The following is a 23,662-nucleotide window of genomic DNA, read 5'->3' on the forward strand; positions in this document are numbered from 1 at the left end:
AAATTTGCCAAGCAAATAGAACTAAAATGTTCTCTCTCTCTCTCTCTTTCTTTCTCTCATACACACACACACACACACACACACACACACACACACAGCACTGTGTGAGGTCATAGATGTGTTAACTCAATGCAGACAATGCTTGCCCAATGTATGATATATCACATCGTCACGTTGTATACTTTAAATATCTTACAGTCTGGTTTTTCTATCATACCTCAATAAAGCTGAAAAGAGAACCATTATGTAGATAAATTTTCAGATGGAAAATATTTTTCAGAGCAAAATCTGACACACTCATGTCTTTTCAAAGGCAAAAAATTCTAGCTACTTTCTTTCATAATTAGGAAAAAATTAGGAAAGCAGGGAAAAAAAGCTCACTCTAAAATGCTCAATGAACTTTGTTTTATATAACAAAACAAAATAAATCATTTAAAATTTTTAAAAAGAATGGGCAGTAACTTCAGGGTTGGCTTTTGTCCTGGCCATCTTTTGAATTGTAAGAGAAAATAAGATTGCCCACAGCAAACTACACTGTTCCCTCCATCTACCTCCTAAATTAGAAGAATAAACCTCCAATTTGCCTGGGATAAAAATAATAATGTACACTCGTGTAGTACTTATTTACAAAGCACTTCCTTTTTTTATTTAAAATGTTTTAATGTTTATTTATTTTTGAGAGAGAGAGAAACAGAGCACAAGCAGGGGAGGGGCAGGAAGAGAGGGAGACACAGAATCCGAAGCAGGCTCCAGGCTCTGAGCTATCAGCACAAAGCCCAATGCGGGGCTAGAACCCACGAATGGTGAGATCATGACCTGAGCTGAAGTCAGACGCTGAACCGACCGAGCCACCCAGACGCCCCTACAAAGCACTTTCAAATACACCATCTCATTTCGAGCCTCTTGACAACATTATACCACATACTTAGATCGTAGGCAAGGTACAGGGAGAGAGACAGAGACACCCAGGGTCATGGAGTTGACAATCAATAGTTCTAACTGGTGTCACGCTACATGTTGAAAAGGGGATATGTGTAGGCTATTGTTGGCTTGTGAGATGTTATACCAGGGTGGCACTCATAGTAGTATACATTAGATTAGATTCATGGACTTTCCCATGTGTTGATAAGGATGAAGACACATTTTACTTCTCGTCTAGCTTTCCTTTAAAACAAATACAGCAAGAAAAAATCACATTAAAACAACTCTCTGCAAACACAATTGCACTTAGCCTATGTCGGAGGAGGGGAGGGAGTGGGGTGGTCTGTGCAAAATTGGAAGCACGTGGCTCCAGCCAATTTGGCCAAGTAGAAATGGGGGGCCAACATTACCAGATTTTCCAAATTGATTAATTTTTCGGTAGTTCGAAACTCATGTGTTTATGTTAAATATCCTTATTTTTAAGTGTTGAGAGCTAACTCCATAAAAATTAAACACATCTATCTACAGGTAGAATTTTGTCTCCAGCCTTTGTGTTACACCTGTTACATGACTTGGAATTTTATTTTGACTGTCTTAATTCCTCATAATCAATAAAAATGAGAAAAAAGAGGGATACCCAGTAAATACTTATATAAAATCTACTCTGTACCATTAAGACTACAGGTATTTTGGATACAGCATGAAACAAAATAGAGCACCCCCCCAATCTTATGCAGTTTATACTCTAGTGACATAAAAAAAGCTAACAATTAAAATATCGTATGCTGAGGGGCAGAATCGGGAAGTTGGGGATGCTATAACGTTTAGTCTTCTGAGACGTTCAAGGAATTGGTCACAGGAAGAAATGAAATCTGAGACGGAAAAGACGAGCTGGGGCGATCCTTCAGAGTTGCTCTGCATCCCAGAGGGGCCAGGCTTTCGCACCCCTTTCGTCCCCAATGGTCCAGGCCCCTAGTTTCATACCATACTAAAGCCACAACTACCGAACTTGACCGTTTGCTATCGAAAGGATTGCTGCTTAGACCAGCCCCACAGGTCAGGAGTGTGCCAGGGAGCTTTTTTCCAAATGGTGCATTACTTTCGGCTGCAGGGCCCTAGATGCCATCACCGTGAATCACTGTGATTGCAATAAACTCCGCGCGACGTCTTTTCCCGCCACAGAAACCTTGCGTACCCTGGCTCCGTGGCAGAGACTGTTTGCATAGCCCTTTGCAGCTCTGGACCCCCTCCAAGTGGCCAGTGCTCATCTGCCACCAGTAGGCCCCCTTTGTGGCCACCACCTGCTGGGTCTCTACCTCCACCACCTCCCCGCCCCCCATTTTAGAATTTGTGTTCTAGGACCACTCCTAGTACCAACTGTCATAGGTCAGGTTCCCAGGGAAACAGTCCCTGAGACTTGCACCCAGAAGGGACTTGGGAAGCACTGTCAGGAACAGCCCCTTAGGAGAAAAAGAGGGGGTGTTGGAGGTAGGATCCGTGGACCTTGGCAACGAGAGAAGCGGCAGTTCTGGTCAATGCCTGGATTTCTAACTTGGGCGGAGGGTGGTGCCCTTACCTGGAGGAGGAAACACTGGAGGAAGAGCAGAGAGTGTGCAGGGACAGAGCCTTCACTTTGGACGTCTGAGCACAGGTGAACAGCCCGCCAAGGAACGGATGCATAGAGCACCTTAGAGCGGATGCGGAGGCGGGAGCCAAGGATAAGCCACAAGATTAATAGTGTCCAGTCGCTGGCCCCCCAGCCACAATCCCTACCCCAGCCCCCTAGGGTTTACAGCCAGGGCTGGGAGGGGGCCTCCCTGTGGTGGAGAATGAGACAAGGAGCCTCTGGAGAGGCTGGAGTCCTGGATACATTTTGCCTCTGTATCTCATCGCCCTCATCTCTCGGCCATTTACTACTTCTGCACAAGTGCCGCCCCAGAACTGGGAACCGGATGAAACTTACTCTCCCCGAGGTGCAGGTCCCGGTTATTTAGGAGTGTAGTTCGGAATCACGTGTTGGTTTAGGCAAAACAGCCTGATTGATCACCACCTCCCTGAAGCCCTAGGGTCTGGACGTACAGCCTCATGGCCTCGCGGATGCGAATGGCCTCCCAGACGCGAACGGCTGGGATGCATCTGCGGTCTATGCAGGTGCGTCCCAGCGTGTCACTCCTGGAAAGTTGCTGAGGAGGGGCCTTCCCCTCCCCCAGCCCTCAGTAGCCCATTTCCCCAGTGCTCAGCACATGAAAGGTAGGCTCTGGGGGAGCGGGGCTGGTACACTGAAGAACGGGCTCCGGTTTTCTCCATTTCCAGGCAAGTCACCCAAATTCTAACAGCATTTTTTCCTCATCTGCCACATGGGGCCAGCAAGCTCTACTGCGCTATAAATAATGAAATGAGAATGTATGTGAATCATTTTATAAGTTGTAAAGTACTACAAAATGGTCAAACTTGGGCTTTGGGTATTTTTAAGGCGGAATGCTAAAAATACCAGGCATTACAGAGAACGAAAATGAAAGACAACACCAGAGGCCAAATGAAGGCGTGCACACACACCGGGCATGCACACACACACACACACACACACACACACACACTCTGACACGACCGGGAGGCAGACCCTTACCACACAGACTATGTCCCTGTCTCTCCAAGGACCCTCCTGTCCTTCAGACTCTTTCCTTCTCGTCTGGGGCTGTCACTGTAGGAAGAGCCCACACTGAGCCCGGATGCAGCACTTCCTGGGCCTCAGCCCCTCCCATGGGGCCTCTCCCCTCCTCTCCAGAAGCCGCCCCAGCCCCTTCCCGCCTGGTGCCCACACTGGGGGACACAATTCTCCAGGCTACCTGAGCTCTCATACCCCAGCCCCAGCCAGACAGCTGCCCGGAGTCCCCGACCTTCCCTGGGCTCTGGAACACCTCCGGGAGCAGGGCAGGCTCGCCTGAACAGGGGGCTACCTCTAGGGTGCTGGACCCGGGAGGGGCTGGGATGGAATCCTGGCCAGTTTGCTAGAAAAGGGCCAAATGTAAACTCTTCACCCTCATTTGCAAGTCTGCATCTTGTGTGACAGACAGAAACTCACACACGCACACATCCCATGTACTCACCACACACCCCCACGTGCACATCCCACACACACATCCACCGCACAACACCCCAGCCCCCTAAACACACTACGCATGCATCAGACTCCCGACATACACACCTCTCACCCCCGCAAACACCCACACACACCCCCACATACCCATACAGCACACGCCGCCCCCACCCCCCCCACACACACCACAACGCATCCCACATATCCCACACGCCCCACATACACCATGCACCCCACAGACACACACACCCCAGAGACTATTTTATCTCCACCCAGGAGAACAAGCCCAGGCCAGCCCGCCTGGATTTCCTCTCCAGCAAGAGGGAAGCACCTGCAGAGCTCCTCTGTTCCACCAGATGGCGCTACATCCTTAAGGGAGCCGGTATTTTGCAAGAACCCGTGGCCACCTGCAAACGACCGGGAAATGAGGACCCTTTGCCACTTTCTCCACGGCCCCCCCCCCCCGGGGCCAGGAGGACCAGAGGACGGGTCCCACGGGAGAGCTGACTACCGGCTCCCGTAAATCCTTCACTCGTTGATAGATGAGAAACGAGGGGAGGTAGGTGTTGTCATCCGCAGGAGGCTTGTTGACCACTCGTGGGGAAAATGGTTCATCTGCTCTGCCCCATCACCTCCGTGCAAACCAAGCAGGTGCCGAATGCGAGCACGAAGGGGGGCAGCACGCTTCAGGTGCTCCTGCTCTCTGCCCAGTTTTCATGTCCTCTTCCTGTGTAAGAACCACTTGTGCCGCTCGTCTGCCTGGCCTTATTCCGTGAGGAATCCCAGGCAAGGCAAAATGGCTTTGTAGTCCAACGGATCTGGTCTCGAAAAAGTCGCAGCCGTGACAGGCTGTTGCGGTTACTTTCCATGACCGTGACGCTTAGCTGGGCAGTGGAGCCCCACTGCTTGGTCAGACGCTGGTCTCGTTGCTGCCGTGAAGGTATTGATTTGGTCAAGGCCACATTTCTAGGTATTTGTTTATTTCTTCCGTAAAGGGGATGCCCGAAACGCAGGTGGGCCTCATCCAATCAGTTGAGGGTCTTCAGAGCAGAGACTGAGGTTTTTCAGATAGGAAGGAATTCTGCCTCAAGACTGTAACAGAAACTCTGCCCAAGTTCCCAGGCGGCCAGCCTGTGATACAAGTACTGAACTGGCCAGCTCAAACAATCCCATGAGCCAATTCCTTAAAATAAATCCGTATATTACATATTACATGTTACACGTTACATATTATATATACATATCCTATTCATTCTGTTTCCCTGGGGAACCTTGACGGAGACGTTAGTTGTAGTAATTTATTAAGTGAACCGTGTAATCTCTCAAAGCTATGCTTCCCTCGTCTGTAATATGATGTTGTAAAACCAGGCAGATTTCTTGAAATAACGAATGCGTGATGCCTAGCTCGGAGCCTGACAAATCACAGTGCAAGCTGGATGAGGTCATTCTTTCCGCATCCATCCCCATCCCTACAGGATTACATAAGATGGGGGGGACTTTGGGGCCACATGCCCTGAATCCATTCTGTCTGTGCGGACCGCAGCGCATACATTCTGCTGGCGGCTTCTCAGAGGCTGGTCCACGGAACCGCAGCGTGAACGTCACCCAGGGATGTGTTAAATCCCAAGCTCTCGGGCCCCACCCCACACCTGCTTCAGAGACAAGGTTGGCACTTTTGGGGGAGGATGTGTGGCAGTCTGTGTTTCAGGGAGCCGGCCAGGTGATGCCAACGCATCAGAAGAGGACGACTCTTCTGCTAACGTAAGCGCCACACGACGGGGACATTTTGGTTTGCTGTCATCTCTTGTGTTTCCTAGTGCATCTCTAGAACCTGGGACAGTGCCTGGTACATCGTGGGCACCCAACACTTGCTTACTGAATGAATAGATCTCTGTGTCAGCCCTAAGAAAAATAATGGTCTGCTTTGTACCAGCATAGCCTCACTTTGCACAGAGCACAAGCTACGTGCTCTGCCCTGGCTTCCCCTTTGTATTAGTGGTGCTCCCATATTCAAACTCCTGTCTATGTTGATAATTCTAGTAATTACTTACCTAACCCAGCCATGACCTACAGATCTTCGTTATCAAAAATACAAGTTAGGGGCGCCTGGGCAGCTCCGTCAGTTAAGCGTCCAACTTCGGCTCAGGTCATGATCTCACGGTTTGTGGGTTCGAGCCCCGCGTTGGGCTCTGTGCTGACGGCTCGGAGCCTGGAGCCTGCTTCGGATTCTGGGTCTCCCTCTCTCTCTGCCCCTCCCCCCCTCTCAAAAATAAACATTAAAAAAAATTCTTCTAAATTTCATTTTAAAGTGTGGCCTGTGAAATTTAGAACTTAGTGATGAGAGTGCAGCCTAGTAGCCTATACAGCCTTCGGCCAGACACCCTATTACATATTAGTACTCCAACGAGTTCTTTCCAAATATATGTGTATGTGCAATCTACATCTATATCTGTAGATATATAATAAATATATAGAAATTAATTCTAACCTATTCATTTTCTAATTTGAAATTGTGTAATATTAATAATAATGTGTATATGTATTCCCCCCAAAGAGACAGCAATAGTTTTTAAAACGTGAGAACAAAAACAATTTTGTTGACATCCTTGTGCCTGAAAGGTACTGCAGTATTCTGACTCACCAGCAGGGGGCGGGCCGCTCACAAGAAGTGGTCGTCAAGGAGAACATCCGTTAGACTTTGCTGGGACTCTGGGAAAGTTGGGAGGGCCGCTGTCTGCAGAGGTGGGAGTTGTCAGTAAGGAGGTGGCAAGGGACGTTACCTGGGCATTCGATTTTGATGAGAAAAGTGATGACACTTCAAAGCTGGCATTCACCTGCAAACATTCCCATCTGAACCGAACCAACTATGTTTTCGGTGATTAATGACAATCTAATCCTTTTTGGTTTTTTGTTTTGTTTTTATTTATTTTTGGGACAGAGAGAGACAGAGCATGAACGGGGGAGGGGCAGAGAGAGAGGGAGACACAGAATCGGAAACAGGCTCCAGGCTCTGAGCCATCAGCCCAGAGCCCGACGCGGGGCTCGAACTCACGGACCGCGAGATCGTGACCTGGCTGAAGTCGGACGCCTAACCGACTGCGCCACCCAGGCACCCCTCTAATCCTTTTTGGAAAATAGATTTGTTCTTGACTTTTAGAATTGGGATTTACTTTTCCAAGTGCTGGCTAAACAGGTGTAACAAATACGTTTCCTAAAGCAGGAAAGAGAAAATGCACGTGAACAGTAGTCTCTCAAGTTGTTCTAACTTACCTATACATTAGCAACAACCCCTCGGCACAAATTTTAAAACCTCTCTAAGGACGCTTTGATTTACCTGTATTTTTCAATGGAGACTTGAGGCCAATCCAGACCTTCAGCAGCCTTTATAGTTTATACAAACTCGCATAGTCTGATATTCCCACCTCTATAAGCCAGAGATGATGGTGATGCTAAGGAGGGTGAGGATGATGGAGGTGATGATGATGGTGGTGAAGGTGATGATGATGGTGACAGTGATGGCAAAATAATGACGATCATGATGAGAGGAAGCAGGAAGTTAGCATTCAGGGGTACCGGGCCTTGTACTAAGCCCTTTGCCCATTTATCGTACTGGCCCACGCCAACCCTGTGAGGTAGGTACCACATTCTTCACACTTAGGGATGAGCAGACACCGAGTTTGGCCACCTGTCCAGTCACACAGCAAGTAAAAAAACGAAGCTGGGGCTTAACTCGGGCATGATAACTTCAAAGCCCCACTCTGAACCACTACCTCTGACACAGACACCTCTAAATATCCACTTACAAATTTTCACTGCGTGAACAAAAACCATCGTCCTCTTTTGAGCCACAGATCAGGTATCAGGCCAACATTTCACCTCGCTAATGCAACTTGGAAGACATATAGGAAAATGCAGGAAATTGCTGTCTTTAGCCGTCTAATATGTAAGACAGAAGACATTCCGCTCCCACCCCTGTTTCACACACACACACACGCACACGCACACACACCATTCCTTCTCATGATGGGTAAGCAATAAGCAATAAGCAGGCCTATGCAATTAACCTAATTGTTGCAATGCCCCATACGAGACACAGCTAATCGCACGTAGAGCCATAACGCTGAATCACGACAAAACCTTCACCTCCCAGCAGCACCAGCCACTGCTTTGTAGCTCGACAACTGAACTCATAACAGAGAAAAAGCTTACCCTACCGACCGAGGGAGATGGTCCTCAAACCTCCCTACACCTCACAATTCCCCACGGTGTTCTTAAAGATTCAAATCCAGGGGCGCCTGGGTGGCGCAGTCGGTTAAGCGTCCGACTTCAGCCAGGTCACGATCTCGCGGTCCGGGAGTTCGAGCCCCGCGTCAGGCTCTGGGCTGATGGCTCAGAGCCTGGAGCCTGTTTCCGATTCTGTGTCTCCCTCTCTCTCTGCCCCTCCCCAGTTCATGCTCTGTCTCTCTCTGTCCCAAAATAAATAAACGTTGAAAAAAAAAAATTTAAAAAAAAAAGATTCAAATCCAAACCTGCTGAACGCAAATCTTCAGGGTGTGAGCTCAAGAATCTTTTTTTTTTTAAATCCCTCCGTGACCCTGAAAGCAGTGGGCACCTGGCCACCACTTACAATCATTCCAGATGGATTTGAACAGCAGTGTTAAAGATACTCCTGAAACATGAGAGTCTGGTCTTAGTGTATGCAGCTTCTCAAAAATACGTTTCCCAGGTCGCCTGGGTGGTTCGGTCAGTTAGGCATCCCACTCTTGATTTCAGCTCTGGTCATGATCTCACAGTTTGTGAGTTGGAGCCCTGCGTCTGACTCTGCACTGACAACATGGAGCCTGCTTGGGATTCTCTCTCTGCCCCTCCCCCCAAAATAAGTAAATGAACGACAAAAATATACTCCTAAAGGATGCTAAGCCAAGATGGGCTCATGTCAGTAAAAAGGGCTTGATAACAACAGCCCTTTCCCCCGGGAATTGACCGTCAAAGGTCTAACACAGACTGTCACCTGGGCACAGATGGACCCCTCGAAGGATGTTCCAGGACTGTTTCGTGGCTTAGAAATAAGTGTCGGTTAGAGCTGTAGCAGTGAGGTGAGTCTCTGGCTGCCGCCCCCCCCCCCCCCCGCCCTGTGGATCCAGCGGGTGAGCCAGGAAGCAACAGGAGTAACTTTGCTGTGCGGGCGTGGGCTTCCCGAGGGCCTTCTGGGGGAGTCTGTTCTGCCCCGGAGGAAGGAAGCCCAGGAGTGTAAGGCACCGTGCAAAGCTTCGAGGTGATAAGGACAAAGAGAAGGCATCGGCTTCGGCAGCTGGGGCCTCACCCCTGTCCCCTCTGAGAACCATTTCAACAGGCCACGTGGAAGGGAGAGCCAGACAGAAGACAGTGATGGCAGAACAGAAAGCGGTGCTGAAGGAAGCAGGCGAGCGGGGCTCCGTGGCCGTGGCAGCGGAAGCCAAGGTTTCTCCCTCTTGCCTGTTGGTTGCGAGTAGAAGTGCTCCATGACCTCGTCACGGCCTCCAGTCCCCTAGTCCTCTTTGTGGCAGGTGACATCTAGTGATTGTAGTCGCAAGAGCGTGAGGGTATGAAATCAGAGAGCTCGGGGTTGACATTCCGATTCTGCTGCTCACAGACTGCGTGACCTCAGGCACGTTCTGCCGTCTCTTGAAGCTGTGGTTTCTTCAGCAGAGACAGTTGATAACAAAACCTGCCTTTTAGGGAGGCTACAATTGCTAACTTAAAGATCGCCATCGGGGTGCCTGGGTGGCTCAGTTGGTTGGGCATCCGACTTTGGCTCAGGTCATGACCTCCCAGCTTGTGAGTTCGAGCCCCGCGTTGGGCTCTGTGCTGACAGCTCAGAGCCTGGAGCCTGCTTCGGATTCTGTCTCCATCTCTCTCTACCCATTCCTCTCTCTCTCTCTCTCTCTCTCACTCTCACTCTCGCTCTCGCTCTCTTTCTCACAAATATAAATAAACATTTAAAAAAAAAAAAAGATCACCATTAAGCCCCTGACACAGAGAGCACCCTTCCTGATGCGATAGAAACTGTCACCATTTCTTCTCCAAACCCTTCCCCTCCTGGCCTCCAAGATCCCAGAGGAGCCAGCTTCCCTTACCTCTGTACCTGCTCACTGCAGACTGCAAACCCACAACTTCACGGTGTCTCGGCACGACTCCTAACACAGTTTTGTGTTAGCCCACACCGAGTGAAGTCTTCTCCATGCACTCAGCGGGAAAACCAGCAAAGGGACGAGAAAGAGAGCTGCCTCCATGAGCATTTGAGGAATGGAATGCCCTATTGCTTATTGGGAAAGGACGTTGAAATGCTGTTTCTAAGTATACACAAACTAGTTAATGCCCTGGGGTGGGGGAAGGGAGGGAAGTAACCTCTGCCACCAAGAAAGAAAGAAAGAAAGAAAGAAAGAAAGAAAGAAAGAAAGAAAGAAAGAAAGAAAGAAAGAAAGAGAAAGAAAGAGAGAGAGAGAGAAAGAAAGAAAGAAAGAAAGAAAAGAAAAGAAAAGAAAAGAAAAAGAAAGAAAAAAAGAAAAATCCTACCTTAGCAATTTTCTACGAGTTAACTTCTAATTTTTCAAGGCTATAAAACACCTGGGCCCTAACCGGTGGTAGGTAGGTAGTCAGAGCGACCTCTCCCAAGAGACAGCAGACATAGCAGAAACTCCTCGAGCACGGAACTAAAAAACATTTCACACAATCCCCATTTGGCCTTGTTGCTAAGGTGCTGGCTAATTCCTCCGGCCCCAGGCTTCCTCCTCTTGGCTCAGATCATTGAACGTGGGCATCTCCACAAGTGTCCTTGGCATCTCGTCTCGCCTGTGCTCCTAAGGCATCCACATAGCTTCAGGCATCTCTCTGAAGAGCGGGCACTGAGATCTCTCGTCCCCACCCCCACCGTGGGTCCCTGGGCTTTCTTCCAACACCCCCAGCTGCCTCCTGGACCTCTCTACCGGGCTGGCCAGCCAGTGACTGGACACGCCACGTGCCCGCAGCTCGTCCTTCCCCCATATCACGTCTTCTTCCCATGCCTCACCCCTCAATCTTTAAGTGTCCCCACTGTCGTGCAAGGTCTGACTGGCCAGTGTCGGTGACAGCTTGCCCCCTGCCGCCCTGTGTTTCTCACCTAAAGCCGTCCTCATGCTCCAGATGTGCCTGTGGTTCGGCACTGGCTCCTGAATGACCACACTGTGGTGGGAACGTGGACACTCAGGAAGCAAACAGACTTAGGTCTACGTTTCCATCTATGTCTCCTTGGGGAGGCGATATAACCTCTCCGGGCTCATTTTCTTCATCTGCAAAATAAGGATGGCATTTGCACTGTATTACGTGTGGGATAGCATTTGCACTGTATTACGTGTGGGATTATTACAAGGATTAAAGGTGATAGAAACATGGGGCGCCTGGGTGGCGCAGGCAGTTAAGCGTCCGACTTCAGCCAGGTCACGATCTCGCGATCTTGCGGGATCTCGCGATCTCGCGGTCCGGGAGTTCGAGCCCCGCGTCAGGCTCTGGGCTGATGGCTCAGAGCCTGGAGCCTGTTCCCGATTCTGTGTCTCCCTCTCTCTCTGCCCCTCCCCCGTTCATGCTCTGTCTCTCTCTGTCCCAAAAATAAATAAAAACGTTGAAAAAAAAATTAAAAAAAAAAAAAGGTGATAGAAACAATGTTCGTTTCACACATAGTAGGTTCTCAACAAATGGCACCTCTCGTTATATAAAAACAACCTGCTTGCTAACCTGCTAATTGTTAATGAACACAACACCCAATGACCTATCATCCAAGCCAGGATACTTCTGAGACAGAAGGGCATTTTAATAGTTTTGCTGGGACATTAGATATACACCGGTTTTATCTTAGGTGTTCTGAAAGACAGGTTTTATTACTCAGGAATATGAAGCCCAGCAGATTAGGAAATGACTGCCATGGAAAAGATAGTCTATTACTCACCGATCCCGAGAGGAGGGCAGGTGACACCCTGCGGGACCACATAGGGAAGCCCCAGGGTTGGTCAGGAGGCACAGGGAGCAGGGGAAACGTGGACAAGAGCTTTTGGTGGTTTCCACGCGAAGGGATGGGTGAGGCAGGGAAAGCGGGCTTTGGATCAGCTCGGTTGAACGATTCCATGAGATCTGGGGTGCAAGAGCCATCCCTAATTGCCTGGTGCCTACCTGGCCCGGGTGTGATTAGGACAGGACACGGTGGCCAGGAGTGTGGGAGCCCAGCAGAGGAGACAGCTGGGGTATGGGCTCCGGATTGGCTGGTTTGCGTAGGAGCAGCATGCTCCCATCTATCTCCGGGAATTGGCTAGCCCTGGGAGGGGTGGTCTCTCGGGTGTCAGTGAGGCCCCAGATGTCGGAGCATCAGAATACAATGACGTCTGGGGCGCCTGGGTGGCGCAGTCGGTTAAGCGTCCGACTTCAGCCAGGTCACGATCTCGCGGTCCGTGAGTTCGAGCCCCGCGTCAGGCTCTGGGCTGATGGCTCAGAGCCTGGAGCCTGTTTCCGATTCTGTGTCTCCCTCTCTCTCTGCCCCTCCCCCGTTCATGCTCTGTCTCTCTCTGTCCCAAAAATAAATAAACGTTGAAAAAAAATTTAAAAAAAAAAAAAAGAATACAATGACGTCTGATACACAAGGCAAACAAGGCCATAGGGTCGCCCTATCAATATGAGAAGTCTGTCCTCTGTGCCCACCCCCACCTCCCCTATCGGTGCCGCCCACTGGTCTGCCTAGGGCTTTTCTCCCCCTCGGCGTCTTGGGAAAGTTCCTTTGCAGTAGCCCATGCCTAGCCCAGGCGGTGCCAACCTAACGCTCCAGATCCTAACTGGTCCCTAGAATAAGTAATCAAATTTTCAGTATTTCTAATACTGCAGAAACTGTACACACGTTTAAAATAAGGAAGGGATGTGCTTTCTTCCATGCGCAAAACTCTTCAAAACCCGGAGTCTGTAAAGGAAATGATGACAAAGCAAAAGTCAGAAGATGAAAACAGAAATTGCTGCTCTAGCGTTTTCCTTTTCCCTCTTCTCCCGTGAATCAAAACCTCCTTACCTACCTCCCAGCCCGCTCAGGTATCCCAGGCGGACTGCCAGATCCAAATCAGTCCAGGCTCACGTGCGAATGGTTACGCGAGAAGTATTTTGTTACTCCGGGTGTGAGTTCGCAGTACCCTATCTGGAGGGACCTTGGGCCCGGGATGTTGGATACACAGACGTTTGGGAGCAATCTGTTTTCATATCATGTTACAGTTGTTACAGATAACCTAAAGTATCACTTACACTCATCACAATTTCAAAATAATGGTAACTTTACATCAACCCCTGGATCCTGCTAACTGATGTGTTCCCAGCAACAAAACCCATACAGCATTACGTCAAAAATTATTATTTTATTATTTAACAACCATATTTCAAGATAGCTGGCATCCTCTGAATTTTATATTAGAACATTCTCAGAAGTCCAAAGACTGCCAAAGGGAACCATGGCACAAAAGAGAAAAGTTGAGAAGCCCACTCTAGACCAGGGGCAAGTATGGTAGGTCAAGTAATGGCCCCTCATAGATAGTTGCCCATACCCGACTCACTGACCCCTGGGGATAAGGTGCCTTGTCAGAAGGGACTTTGCAAACGCGATTAAGGAGTGAGTCCTAGATAATCAGTGGGTCCAAAGAAGGAAACCTTTCCCAGATGAAGTCAGAGAGATGGGGCAGACGAAGAGGCAGGAGAGATTCGAGCATGAGAAGGACTCCATCCACCGCTACTATTGACGAAGGGAGCCAAGAACCAGGGGATGCAGGCAGCCTCTGGAAGCTGAGAATGAGTCCCAGTTGACAGCCGGTCAGGAAGCAAGTCCTCAATCCTGCAAATGCCTGCAGCGGAATTCTACCAATAGTCCTAGGCAATATGCACATGAATGAACATGGCTGTTCCAATAAAACGTTATCTACAGCACCGTGGCAAACCAGACGTGGCCCGTGGGACATTGTTTACCTACCCTTTCTCTAGATTACCGTCGACTTCACATCACTGTGGGTGCGGATGTATTTGCAGTCATTTCGGCCACTTTATTTTATACTTTCCGTATCTTTCTATATTTCTATACTTCCATTTCTTGCCTTCTCTTTGACTTTTCGTTGGCCTGCTGTTTCCATTAATTTTTTCTTGTTTAGAAGCCAGGTGCTTTCTCTCTTTTCTTTTAATGATTACACTAGAAATGTAAACATATATCAGTGTAACAAAGTCCATGACTCTCAGCCTAAATAACATAAGCACCTTAGAGCCACTTAATCCTTTTACTTACATGCAATTCTTGTCTAGCATTTTAGTTCTACCTTGGTTTTTTAAAACCAGCCAATGGAACATGATTTTGATAGTTTTGTATAGTCAGTATTTGCTTTGATTTATCCGTATATGACCATTTTCTTGGCTCACAGTTCCTTATTTAAAAAAAAGGTTTATTTAACCGTTTATTTATTTTTGAGAGGCAGAGAGAGACAGAGCACAAGTGGGAGAGGGGCAGAGAAAGAGAGAGACACAGAACCTGAAGCAGACTCCAGGCTCTGAGCTGTCATCACAGAGCCCAACGCAGGGATCAAACCCACAAACCGTGAGATCATGACCTGAGTTGAAGTCGGAGGCTTAACCAACTGAGCCACCCAGGCGCCCCTGCTCACAGTTCCTTCTTGTGATTCAGCTCTTCCTTTGGACTTTATCCTGTGTAGCTGTTCCTTTAGTGAAGGTCTGTTGGTGAGAAATCCTCTGTATCTTACGTCTCTAAGTATTTTTATTAATGTTCACTTTGAAAATTAATTTTGCCTGTAGAAGATTCTAAGTAGGCTGACGTTCTCTCAGTACTTTGAGGACATTCTATTACTGTCTGCCGGCATCCAGGGGTCAAGAAATCAGCTGTCAGAATAACTGTTACTTTGTAGATAATCTGTTTTCTTTGCCACTCTGTGTACCAACACTTCTCCTATTTCTCTCTGTCTAGAACTCTAGAGAAGTGTTCTACCTTTTCACTGTCCGCACTGACTCTCACTCTACTTTTCTCGTTTTGTACTGATTGCCTCTGATCTGCAGTCTGGGTTATTTCTTCAGTTTTATCTTCCGGTTCACGAGTTACCCCACATTTGTGTCTAATTTGCTATGTAATTCATCAAGTGAGTTTCTAATTCTAATCATTAGTTTCTTTGTGTTCAGAAAGAAATGCACAAAACAAAGAAGTATGTGTCTTTTCCAAATGTGCCTGGTTAATCATGATAGTCTCTGATGCCTTTACCACACTTTGTATCCTTTAGGTGTTTGAGCATATCAAATATATTTATTTTGTATTCTGTATCTGACTGTTCCAGTATCCACACCTCTGTTGGTCAGGTTCTTCAGTTTTATATTTTCTGTCGCTTTCACTCATGATAGTTTGTTTTCTCCTACAGTTGCAACTTTTTTGTGTGATCTCAGGCTTTTTGGAATGTTATTTGTATGATTTTTTTTTTTTTTGAACTTTGGCTTTTTAAAGTGCATTAATCTAGGGGCATCTGGGTGGCTCAGTCAGTTAAGCGTCCGACTTCAGCTCAGGTCATGATCTCTCAGTCGATGGGTTCGAGCCCCACGTCAGGCTCTGTGCTGACAGCTCAGAGCCTGGAGCCTGCTTCAATTTCTGTGTCTCCCTCTCTCTCTGCCCCTCCCCTACTTCTCTGTCTCCCTCTCTCTCAAAAATAAACATTTAAAAAAATTTTAAGTAAATAAATGAAGTGCAGTACTCTATGGAAAATAGTTCTGCTTCAGCCAGGTTCATGGGTATGCTACCGGAGCATTCTGAGTATTTCAGATTAACTTCTTGGCTTGGGTTCTTTTCTCAGGTAATCAGGTAGTATGCATTCTTTTCACAAAACCTTGGGTGTAAGGCTTGGTGGTTAGGAATTCTCAAACTTTGTCTCCCCAACCCGCCTCACCATAAGGCTGAGACCAGCACATAGCTTTATTAATTCTTTACCAATTCTCTCTTCTGGGAAGATTTTTTTCCCATCAGCTGAGGATATCACCCCTCCGGAGTCTAGGTTGTGTGTGTGTAATGGGAAAATTTGATTCCACCTTCCACCCTGCTCCGGTCCAGGTTTTGTCCGGTCTATACTCTCGGGGCCTGTAAAGACCCAGCTCTGAGAACCCTGAGACAAAGAATACAGCCCCATAGCAAACCCCAGATTCCTCCCTCCTTTACCCAAGAGGATTTTCTCTTTCTTTTTTAATTTTTTTAATGCTTATTTATTTTTGAGAGACATAGTATGAGCAGAGGAGGGGAGACACAGAATCCAGAGAAGGTTCCAGGCTCTGAGCTGTCAGCACAGAGCCCGACACGGGGCTTGAACTCAAGAACCGCGAGATGATGACCTGAGCCAAAGTCAGATGCTCAACCGACTGAGCCACCTGGGCACCCCCATTTATTTTTAACTTTCTAAAATTTCTCTTTCTTATTCTAGCCCTCAGGGATTTCCTGTATTCTCCCACCAGATCAGCCATGCATTAAGTAAAGATTTTTCTTTCATATTTCATCCATCATTTTTAGGTGTATAGACCTGAGAAGAATTGCACTTATTGTACAGCGAGCCATATTGCTGAAAAGAATTTTGAAATCAGTTTTTACTAAGTAGAACTATGTATTTCTCTGATCTATATGCCCCCGCAAACAATTTTACAGCATCACTTTAGAGATACGAGCTCCCGGACCTTAAAAAAGAAAATCTTGGAGCATATGGTTAGGGGATGTTTGCTATGTATCACTGAGGATTAGGCCCACAGGTGAATCTGAGCTGACTGGAAGATGTGTACTTAAGATACAAACCTACTTACTAAATCTTGCAACTGCTGTCATCAACCACAGCTTTATCACCCTGCACTCTCAGCCAGAGTCATCATTAAATCATCCCGGGGCCAAAGGAAGTTCTCAGTACCTGTGGTTATTCTTAGCCAGTAAACTTACTCTGTTTTATCCTAACAAAGTATTGACAAATCACATGACACCCTCTGAGTTATAAAGGAAGCCTCGTTTGTGAATGGGATAGCTAATTCACAGAAAGAAATTTGCTTCACTGAAAGGCCGTCATTAGGATGCACCCCACGTGCCCCACGGGCTTCTTGGGGCCTTATCCCTGGATGCCTATCGTGTTAGTGTCATTCCTTCATTACTCAGCCGAAACATCGCGAGTGCCTACCAGGTGCCAGGCAGATCCTGGTCGTGGGAGGAAGATACCAACGTGATCTTGGCCCTGGACAAATTCGCTTTCTATTAGAAACAAGAGAAACATACATACGAATTACAGTAAAAACCACTAAATGCTGCAAGTTAGGTACAAACGTAGTTATTTACCTCAGAATACATCATTCTTTTTTGAGATGTTATTGAAATATAACATTATATTAGTTTCAGTGCACAGCATAATGATTTGATATATAGACAGAGAAATGATTACCACGAGTTTAGTTACCATCCATCACCATACGTAGACAATTCTTTTTCTTCTCCTAAGAGCTTTTAAGATCTGCTCTCTTAGCAAGTTTCAAATATATAATACAGTATTGTTAACTATAGTCATCATGCTGGACATGACATCCCCAGGATTCATTTATTTGATAACTGAAAGTTTGTCCCCTGTGACCCCCTTGACTTACCTGTCTCCCGAACCCCGCCCCTGGCCACTGTCAGTCCATTCCCTGTAGCCGCGAGTTCAAGTTCAGGTTCCACATACAAGTGACATCATATGGTATTTGTCTTTCTCTTGGACTTATTTCACTGAGCATAATGCCTCCAAGGTGTATCTGTGTGGTCACAAGTGGCGGCACACTGTCTAACCACAGCCGCTGCACGAGTTTACATCCCCACCAACGGTGCCCAAGGCTCCCTTTTCTCCACATCCTCGCCAACACTTGGGATCTCTTCTCTGTTTGCAATAGCCATTCTACCAAGTGTGAGGTAAATAGCTCACGGTGGCTTTGATTTGTATTTTCCTGGTGATTCGTGATGTGGAGCACCTTTTTACCGTGCCTTCTTTGGAAAAACGTCTGTTCTGATCCTCTGCCCATTTTTTTTTTCTCAGATTTCTTGGGGTTTTTTGCTATTGAATTCTAGAAGCCTTATATACAGTTTGGATATTAACCTCTTATCAGATATCTGATCTGCAAATATTTTACCCCATTTCATTCCGCTGAACGTTTCCTTTGCTGTGCAGAAGCCTTTTAGTTTGACAGAGTCCCCCTTGTTTATTTTTGCTTTTGTTGCCTTTCCTTTTGGTGTCTTTATTAAGACTGAAACACTTTAACATTTCGAAAGTATTTTGAATGTGACAGTGAATGGCTGGACGTTGGATTCGAACGTGGGACGGAGGGTTCTACTCCCCAGACGTGGCGTCTTAGATCCAAGTGCCTCCCTGCACTGGGGCCATAAGAGGATGACTACCGGGGCGCCTGGGTGGCGCAGTCGGTTAAGCGTCCGACTTCAGCCAGGTCACGATCTCGCGGTGCGTGAGTTCGAGCCCCGCGTCGGGCTCTGGGCTGATGGCTCAGAGCCTGGAGCCTGTTTCGGATTCTGTGTCTCCCTCTCTCTCTGCCCCTCCCCCGTTCATGCTCTGTCTCTCTCTGTCCCAAAAATAAGTAAAACGTTGAAAAAAAAATTTAAAAAAAAGAAAAAAAAAAGAGGATGACTACCTACTAGCTCTTGCCTTCATGCTCACCACCTAGAAAACCTGCCACCTGCCACGCATGATGGTGCTGGGCAGAGTTTGATGCTCAAAGCACAGTGTCATGGGCGAGGAACTTGTGTGTGAGCACCTCTGGTTTGAGTTCCCATCTTTCAGGTTTTCCAAATTTTTGCATTTGAGAGGCACTGATCCTGCTGCATAAGTGTAAACATCCTGAATTTGGCACCTGACCTTTGTCACTCAGAGGGCTCATCTGTGAGTTTGTTAACTTATTAGACACCGCACCGTTTCCTCTAGGTTGTTATGACAAGCAACTGAAATGATGGGAGTCAACGTGTAAAAACGAGTGTTATGAATTTGTTGAGCATTATCATTATCATTATTATTAGAGTAATATCAGAGTGTTAGAGCATGTTTTGGTATTTGATTTCTTACCTACTTTATATTTAAAGTTAGTAAGGAGTTAATTTTCATAGTTTCTTAATGTAAATTAGCTCTGGGAATATATTAAAATAATTATTACAAGTTAACCAAATGACTTGAATGCTCACAAAAAAATTTGTTTAGATGCTATAGAAGCCAAAATGGAGGGATTCTATTTGGATTAACATGTTGAAATATTTTAGATATAGACCGAGACTACACGTGTCTTGTACCGAATCCAAAAATGTACCAATCCATGGGGCGCCTGGGTGGCTCCGTTGGTTAAGCGTCCAATTCTTGGTTTCAGCTCTGGTCACGATCTCGTGGTTCGTGAGATCGAGCCCCAAGTTGGGCTGTATGCTAACAGTACGGAGCCTGCCTGGGATTCTCTGTCTCCCTCTCTCTCTCCCCCTCCCCTGCTCTCTCTTTCTCTCTCTCTCAAAATAAATAAACACTTTTTAAAATGTACCAATTCTTTTTCTGCACACGTCATCCAATGTCGAAGTAAGCGGGAAAGATTAGAGTGATTAGACAGGAGCAGAATGAATGTCTGCAGTGGTTGCATGAAACGCCCCCTCCTCCTGTGCTGAGGGTCGGGGATGGCTCAGTCCTCTGCGTGAATAGTGTTTGCAAACATTTCTGAGAGCTCGCCGTGCGATAGACCCCGAGGTAATTCATAGCATCACTTCACGACACGTGTCAGATACTAGTCCCACGCCTTCAAAGAAACACACTCCGTGCTTGAGACCCCCAAAGGCACTAGGCACTTTTTTACTTCCATCTAAGAGATGAGACCTTTCAGAGACGTGAAGGGGCGTCTCAGAGTCACCCACCCGGCTGCGGCCGGGACGGGAGCCCGGGCAGATGTCCCCTGAGCCCAGAGTCCTCACATGGGCTGTCCCCGGCTCTCTCTGCATCCCCAGCCACGTCAACTTTGTTTCCTTCTTCTGGCTCCTGAAGACAGAAGACCGTTCCCCAGGTGCAAGAATGAAGGATAACAAGATGAAGAACATTTAAATGTCCCACTCGCCAGCTTTGGGCAACTGTGTAACTCCCTTGATCCTCGATGGAAAATAAAAGCGAGGACGCTCTCCTGACAAAGCATCGAACAAAGAAGTGTCTGTAGAGCACTGATCACCCTGCCTGCACATTGGACACCTGATAGATGTTATTTATTACAATTATTCAAAACAACAAAAGAGAGGATCTCGCACTATAAAATCAAGCTGTGTTTTCTTAGCTTGCAAGCGAAGGGCCCATGCCAAGAGAAGTATATCCCATCCATGTCAAACCTTGTCCACCACTTGCCAAGTGACTTTGTGTTTGTGCTGCCTGAAGACACTTCTGTCTCGAAGAAGTTCCCATATCGGTGTTTCAAGGAACCTCAACCCTGACATAAAGATCCGAATTTCAACTCTTTTTGTCTTTATTCGCAGGCCTACAGAGTTGACGAGAAGGCCGCAGAACAAGCTCGGTGGGAAGAGGCCTCTAAAGAAACAATCAAGAAAACCACCAAGCCCTGTCCCCGTTGCCATGTGCCAGTTGAAAAAAATGGTGAGTCTGGGCTACGAAAAAAAGTGAGGATTTGGTGAGCTTCTTGGAGAACATGAGCTGCGTGGTTATAACAGTCAGGAATTCTAGGAGGATGTGTAACTGAATAGTAGTTCAGCACTCAGGGAATTTGGAACCATTGGCCAGAGTGCAAATCTCTCCACTGTCCCACATCAAGTCTCTTAACTGCCTAAGCCCACGGTCCTCCTCTGTCAAATAGAGATGAAAATAGAAGCTGTCCCCCAATAGTAGAAGCATGAGATGTCGTGCAGGGCAGATACTCGGCCAAGTACCTGGCATAGAGAAAGCACTCCATAAACCCTAATTACCCTTATTATTATTTATTATTAATAATATTAGGCACTTTGTATCTGGTAAGTTGTCTACTATATATATATATATATATATATATATAAAACCTTGGACTGTGAGTAACTTGTTCTGCTAGTGTTCCACAAGATGAGCAAATATTTCTAATAAAGTTTAGCTTGATAGATGAGCGATATCTTTTGCAATACGAGTCGTACGTGATGCCGAATGTCACATGATCACAACTGAGCCAATGGTTCTTAAAATTCACTTTGATACACAAGTGCTTTGAATTAAAAGTATGTTTCGGAATGAATTATGCTTGCAAACCAAGGTTTTACTATATATATTTTTTTTAAACATATATATATATATATATATATATATATATATATTTCCTAGTCCAGTATTTCTCACTGTATCCCCCATAGTATTCTGGTGTCTAGAGACACTCAGTGGGGAAAGGGGGAATGTCACCATGTCAAATACATTTGCCAGGTCATTCCTACTAGAGCCCCCTCTTGGATAATACCAACAACACAAACAATTAACTTGTATTGAGCATTTGTTCTATGCTTGTTCTAGGTTCCTTACAATTATCACATCATTTAGCCCTCACAGGACTCGCATAAGGAAGCTATTCTTATTATCCCCGCTCACAATATACATTGGCAATCCAGACTTCCTTCTGTAAGAGAAATCTGTTTAATTTTGTTTAATGGACAGGTTCCCACTTCTTTTGGCCATGATATTCTTTTTTTCCTCCTCACACCCACTTGTGTACCTTTCAATCGCAGCACACACTCTGGGCTCTGACGTCCCCATCCCTGCTATGGGACATTTAGTCCTCGACGTTACTACGACACTTGCCCCCTTCAGTAGAGTATCCTTCGCGTAATCTGTTTCTCAATAGAGTTATTCCTTTGGCCTTCTACCAACTACTCTCTAAATTTTGAGAACGTGAACTGAAACTTTGGGGATGCCGCTGGATTAGCTGACATTAACCGCAGGCGGTCTTTTAGGAGCCCACAGTTGTGCCCTTGTTTGCGTGAGTCAACAGGCTTAGAATCCCAGGGGCCACACTCGAACGCTTCTCTCCCTGACGATGCTCCAAACCCAAGGCATCAACTCCCAAGAGGGCCTGCTCTTCCTTCCTTACACACCCCGTCACACCCGTGCCTCCTCATAAATGCTGGAGGCCACCGTGCCTACGGGGACACCGGGGAGAGCTGGCAGACGGAAGGACCGCCCTTCCTGATCCCGTCCTAATGGACAAGTGACCCCTGTCATACGCTGTAGGACACGGGGGGAGGCCCGCTCAGCTCCGCGATGCTGTGTCTACACTTGCAGCTGCGGTGTTATTCTCCTCCTGAGTGTGCCCTGCTCCCACGATCGCGTGGCAGTCCTGTTGCCTGCCGGCCATCGTTGCACAACCCGCCCCTGCTCTGCGGCATTCAGTCTATATTCAGAGTTGTACTTTGGGCCGCCCCGTTCACGGTCAGTCTGATACCCCGCAGCAGCCAGCGGGGTACCTGCCGCCGTCAGTCCTGGATGTGCCGGCCAGCTTAAAGCCATCACGGCCCCCGGAGCCCGTCCTAAGTGTCAGACACCTCTGCGTGGGTGAGGTAGGGGCGGCAGCCCTGCCCGATGAGAAGTAAAACGAAGCACCAGGTACACTTTTCCCACACTCTCCCCACTAAGCATGAGCGGCACCTGCCCGGCAGGCCTCTAACGCCTGGCTCGCCGTGGCGTGAAGCCCGGCAGTCTGGAGGTGCGCCCCCCCCCCCGCCTCTCTTTCCTCGGTCATGCCCTTTAGGAGGTCTTTATTCTTGCAAAGGGGAGAGTGCGAGCACATCCCAGAGCGGCAGGAACGGGGCTCAGTTCAGGCCAGGTCCCCGGCGGAGTCAGTGGTCTCCCGGCAACAAATAGATCCGCGTGCGCCGTGAGCCGCTGTTCTCCTCCGTGCGCTGGGTTGTGCCCTGGGTTGACACTCCAGGGCGCACAGAGGACGTCAGCGGAGCCAGGGGCAAGACCTCTTCCGGTCCTCACCGCTGGAGCGGTGATGCCGTGTAGACAACCTGAGGTCAGAGGAGACGCAGAGACCCTTCACGAACGCTCACTTCACGATGCAAGTTCAGTAGCGAGAGACCGTTCTGTTATCACCAAAGGTCAGGAGCCTTGTCTGTCTGTCCTCCAGGCCCAGAAGAGTCCTGACAGATATCTGTTGAATTAACAAGTAGCTAGGAAATACATGAACAGATATTTTATATAAAACATGAGAGAGAGAGAGCAAGCTAGCAGAGCGCAAAAGCCTGAGGGCTAAGAGTTGTCTTCCCGGAGGGGCGCCTGGGGGCTCAGTGGGTTACGCATCCGGCTTCCGCTCAGGTCGTGATCTCACGGTTTCTGAGTTCAAGCCCCGCATGGGGCTCACTGCCATCAGCACGAAGCCTGCTTTGGATCCTCTGTCCCCCTCTCTCTCTCTCTCTCTCTCTCTCTCTCTCTTTCAAAAATAAAGTAAAAATTATTTACTTATTTTATTTTTATTTTTTTAACATTTATTTATTTTTGAGACAGAGAGAGAGCATGAACAGGGGAGGGTCAGAGAGAGGGAGACACAGAATCTGAAACAGGCCCCAGGCTCTGAGCCGTCAGCACAGAGCCC

General features: G+C 47.6%; 1 protein-coding gene across 1 annotated transcript in view; it reads left to right on the plus strand.

Annotated features, from left to right (window-relative positions):
* Nucleotides 1-23,662, plus strand: part of PRKN (parkin RBR E3 ubiquitin protein ligase) — a 1,084,792-nt gene that overhangs the window by 1,056,433 nt on the left and 4,697 nt on the right. The window contains exon 10 of the mRNA XM_047101957.1: nt 20,577-20,694. Coding sequence (XP_046957913.1) covers nt 20,577-20,694 — 118 coding nt within the window. The remainder of the gene's footprint in view (nt 1-20,576; nt 20,695-23,662) is intronic.

This window comes from Lynx rufus, unplaced genomic scaffold (assembly GCF_022079265.1).
Source record: "Lynx rufus isolate CCGP_SWC_20201006 ecotype Redwood Valley unplaced genomic scaffold, mLynRuf1.p SCAF_6, whole genome shotgun sequence".
Lineage (NCBI taxonomy): Eukaryota > Metazoa > Chordata > Mammalia > Carnivora > Felidae > Lynx > Lynx rufus.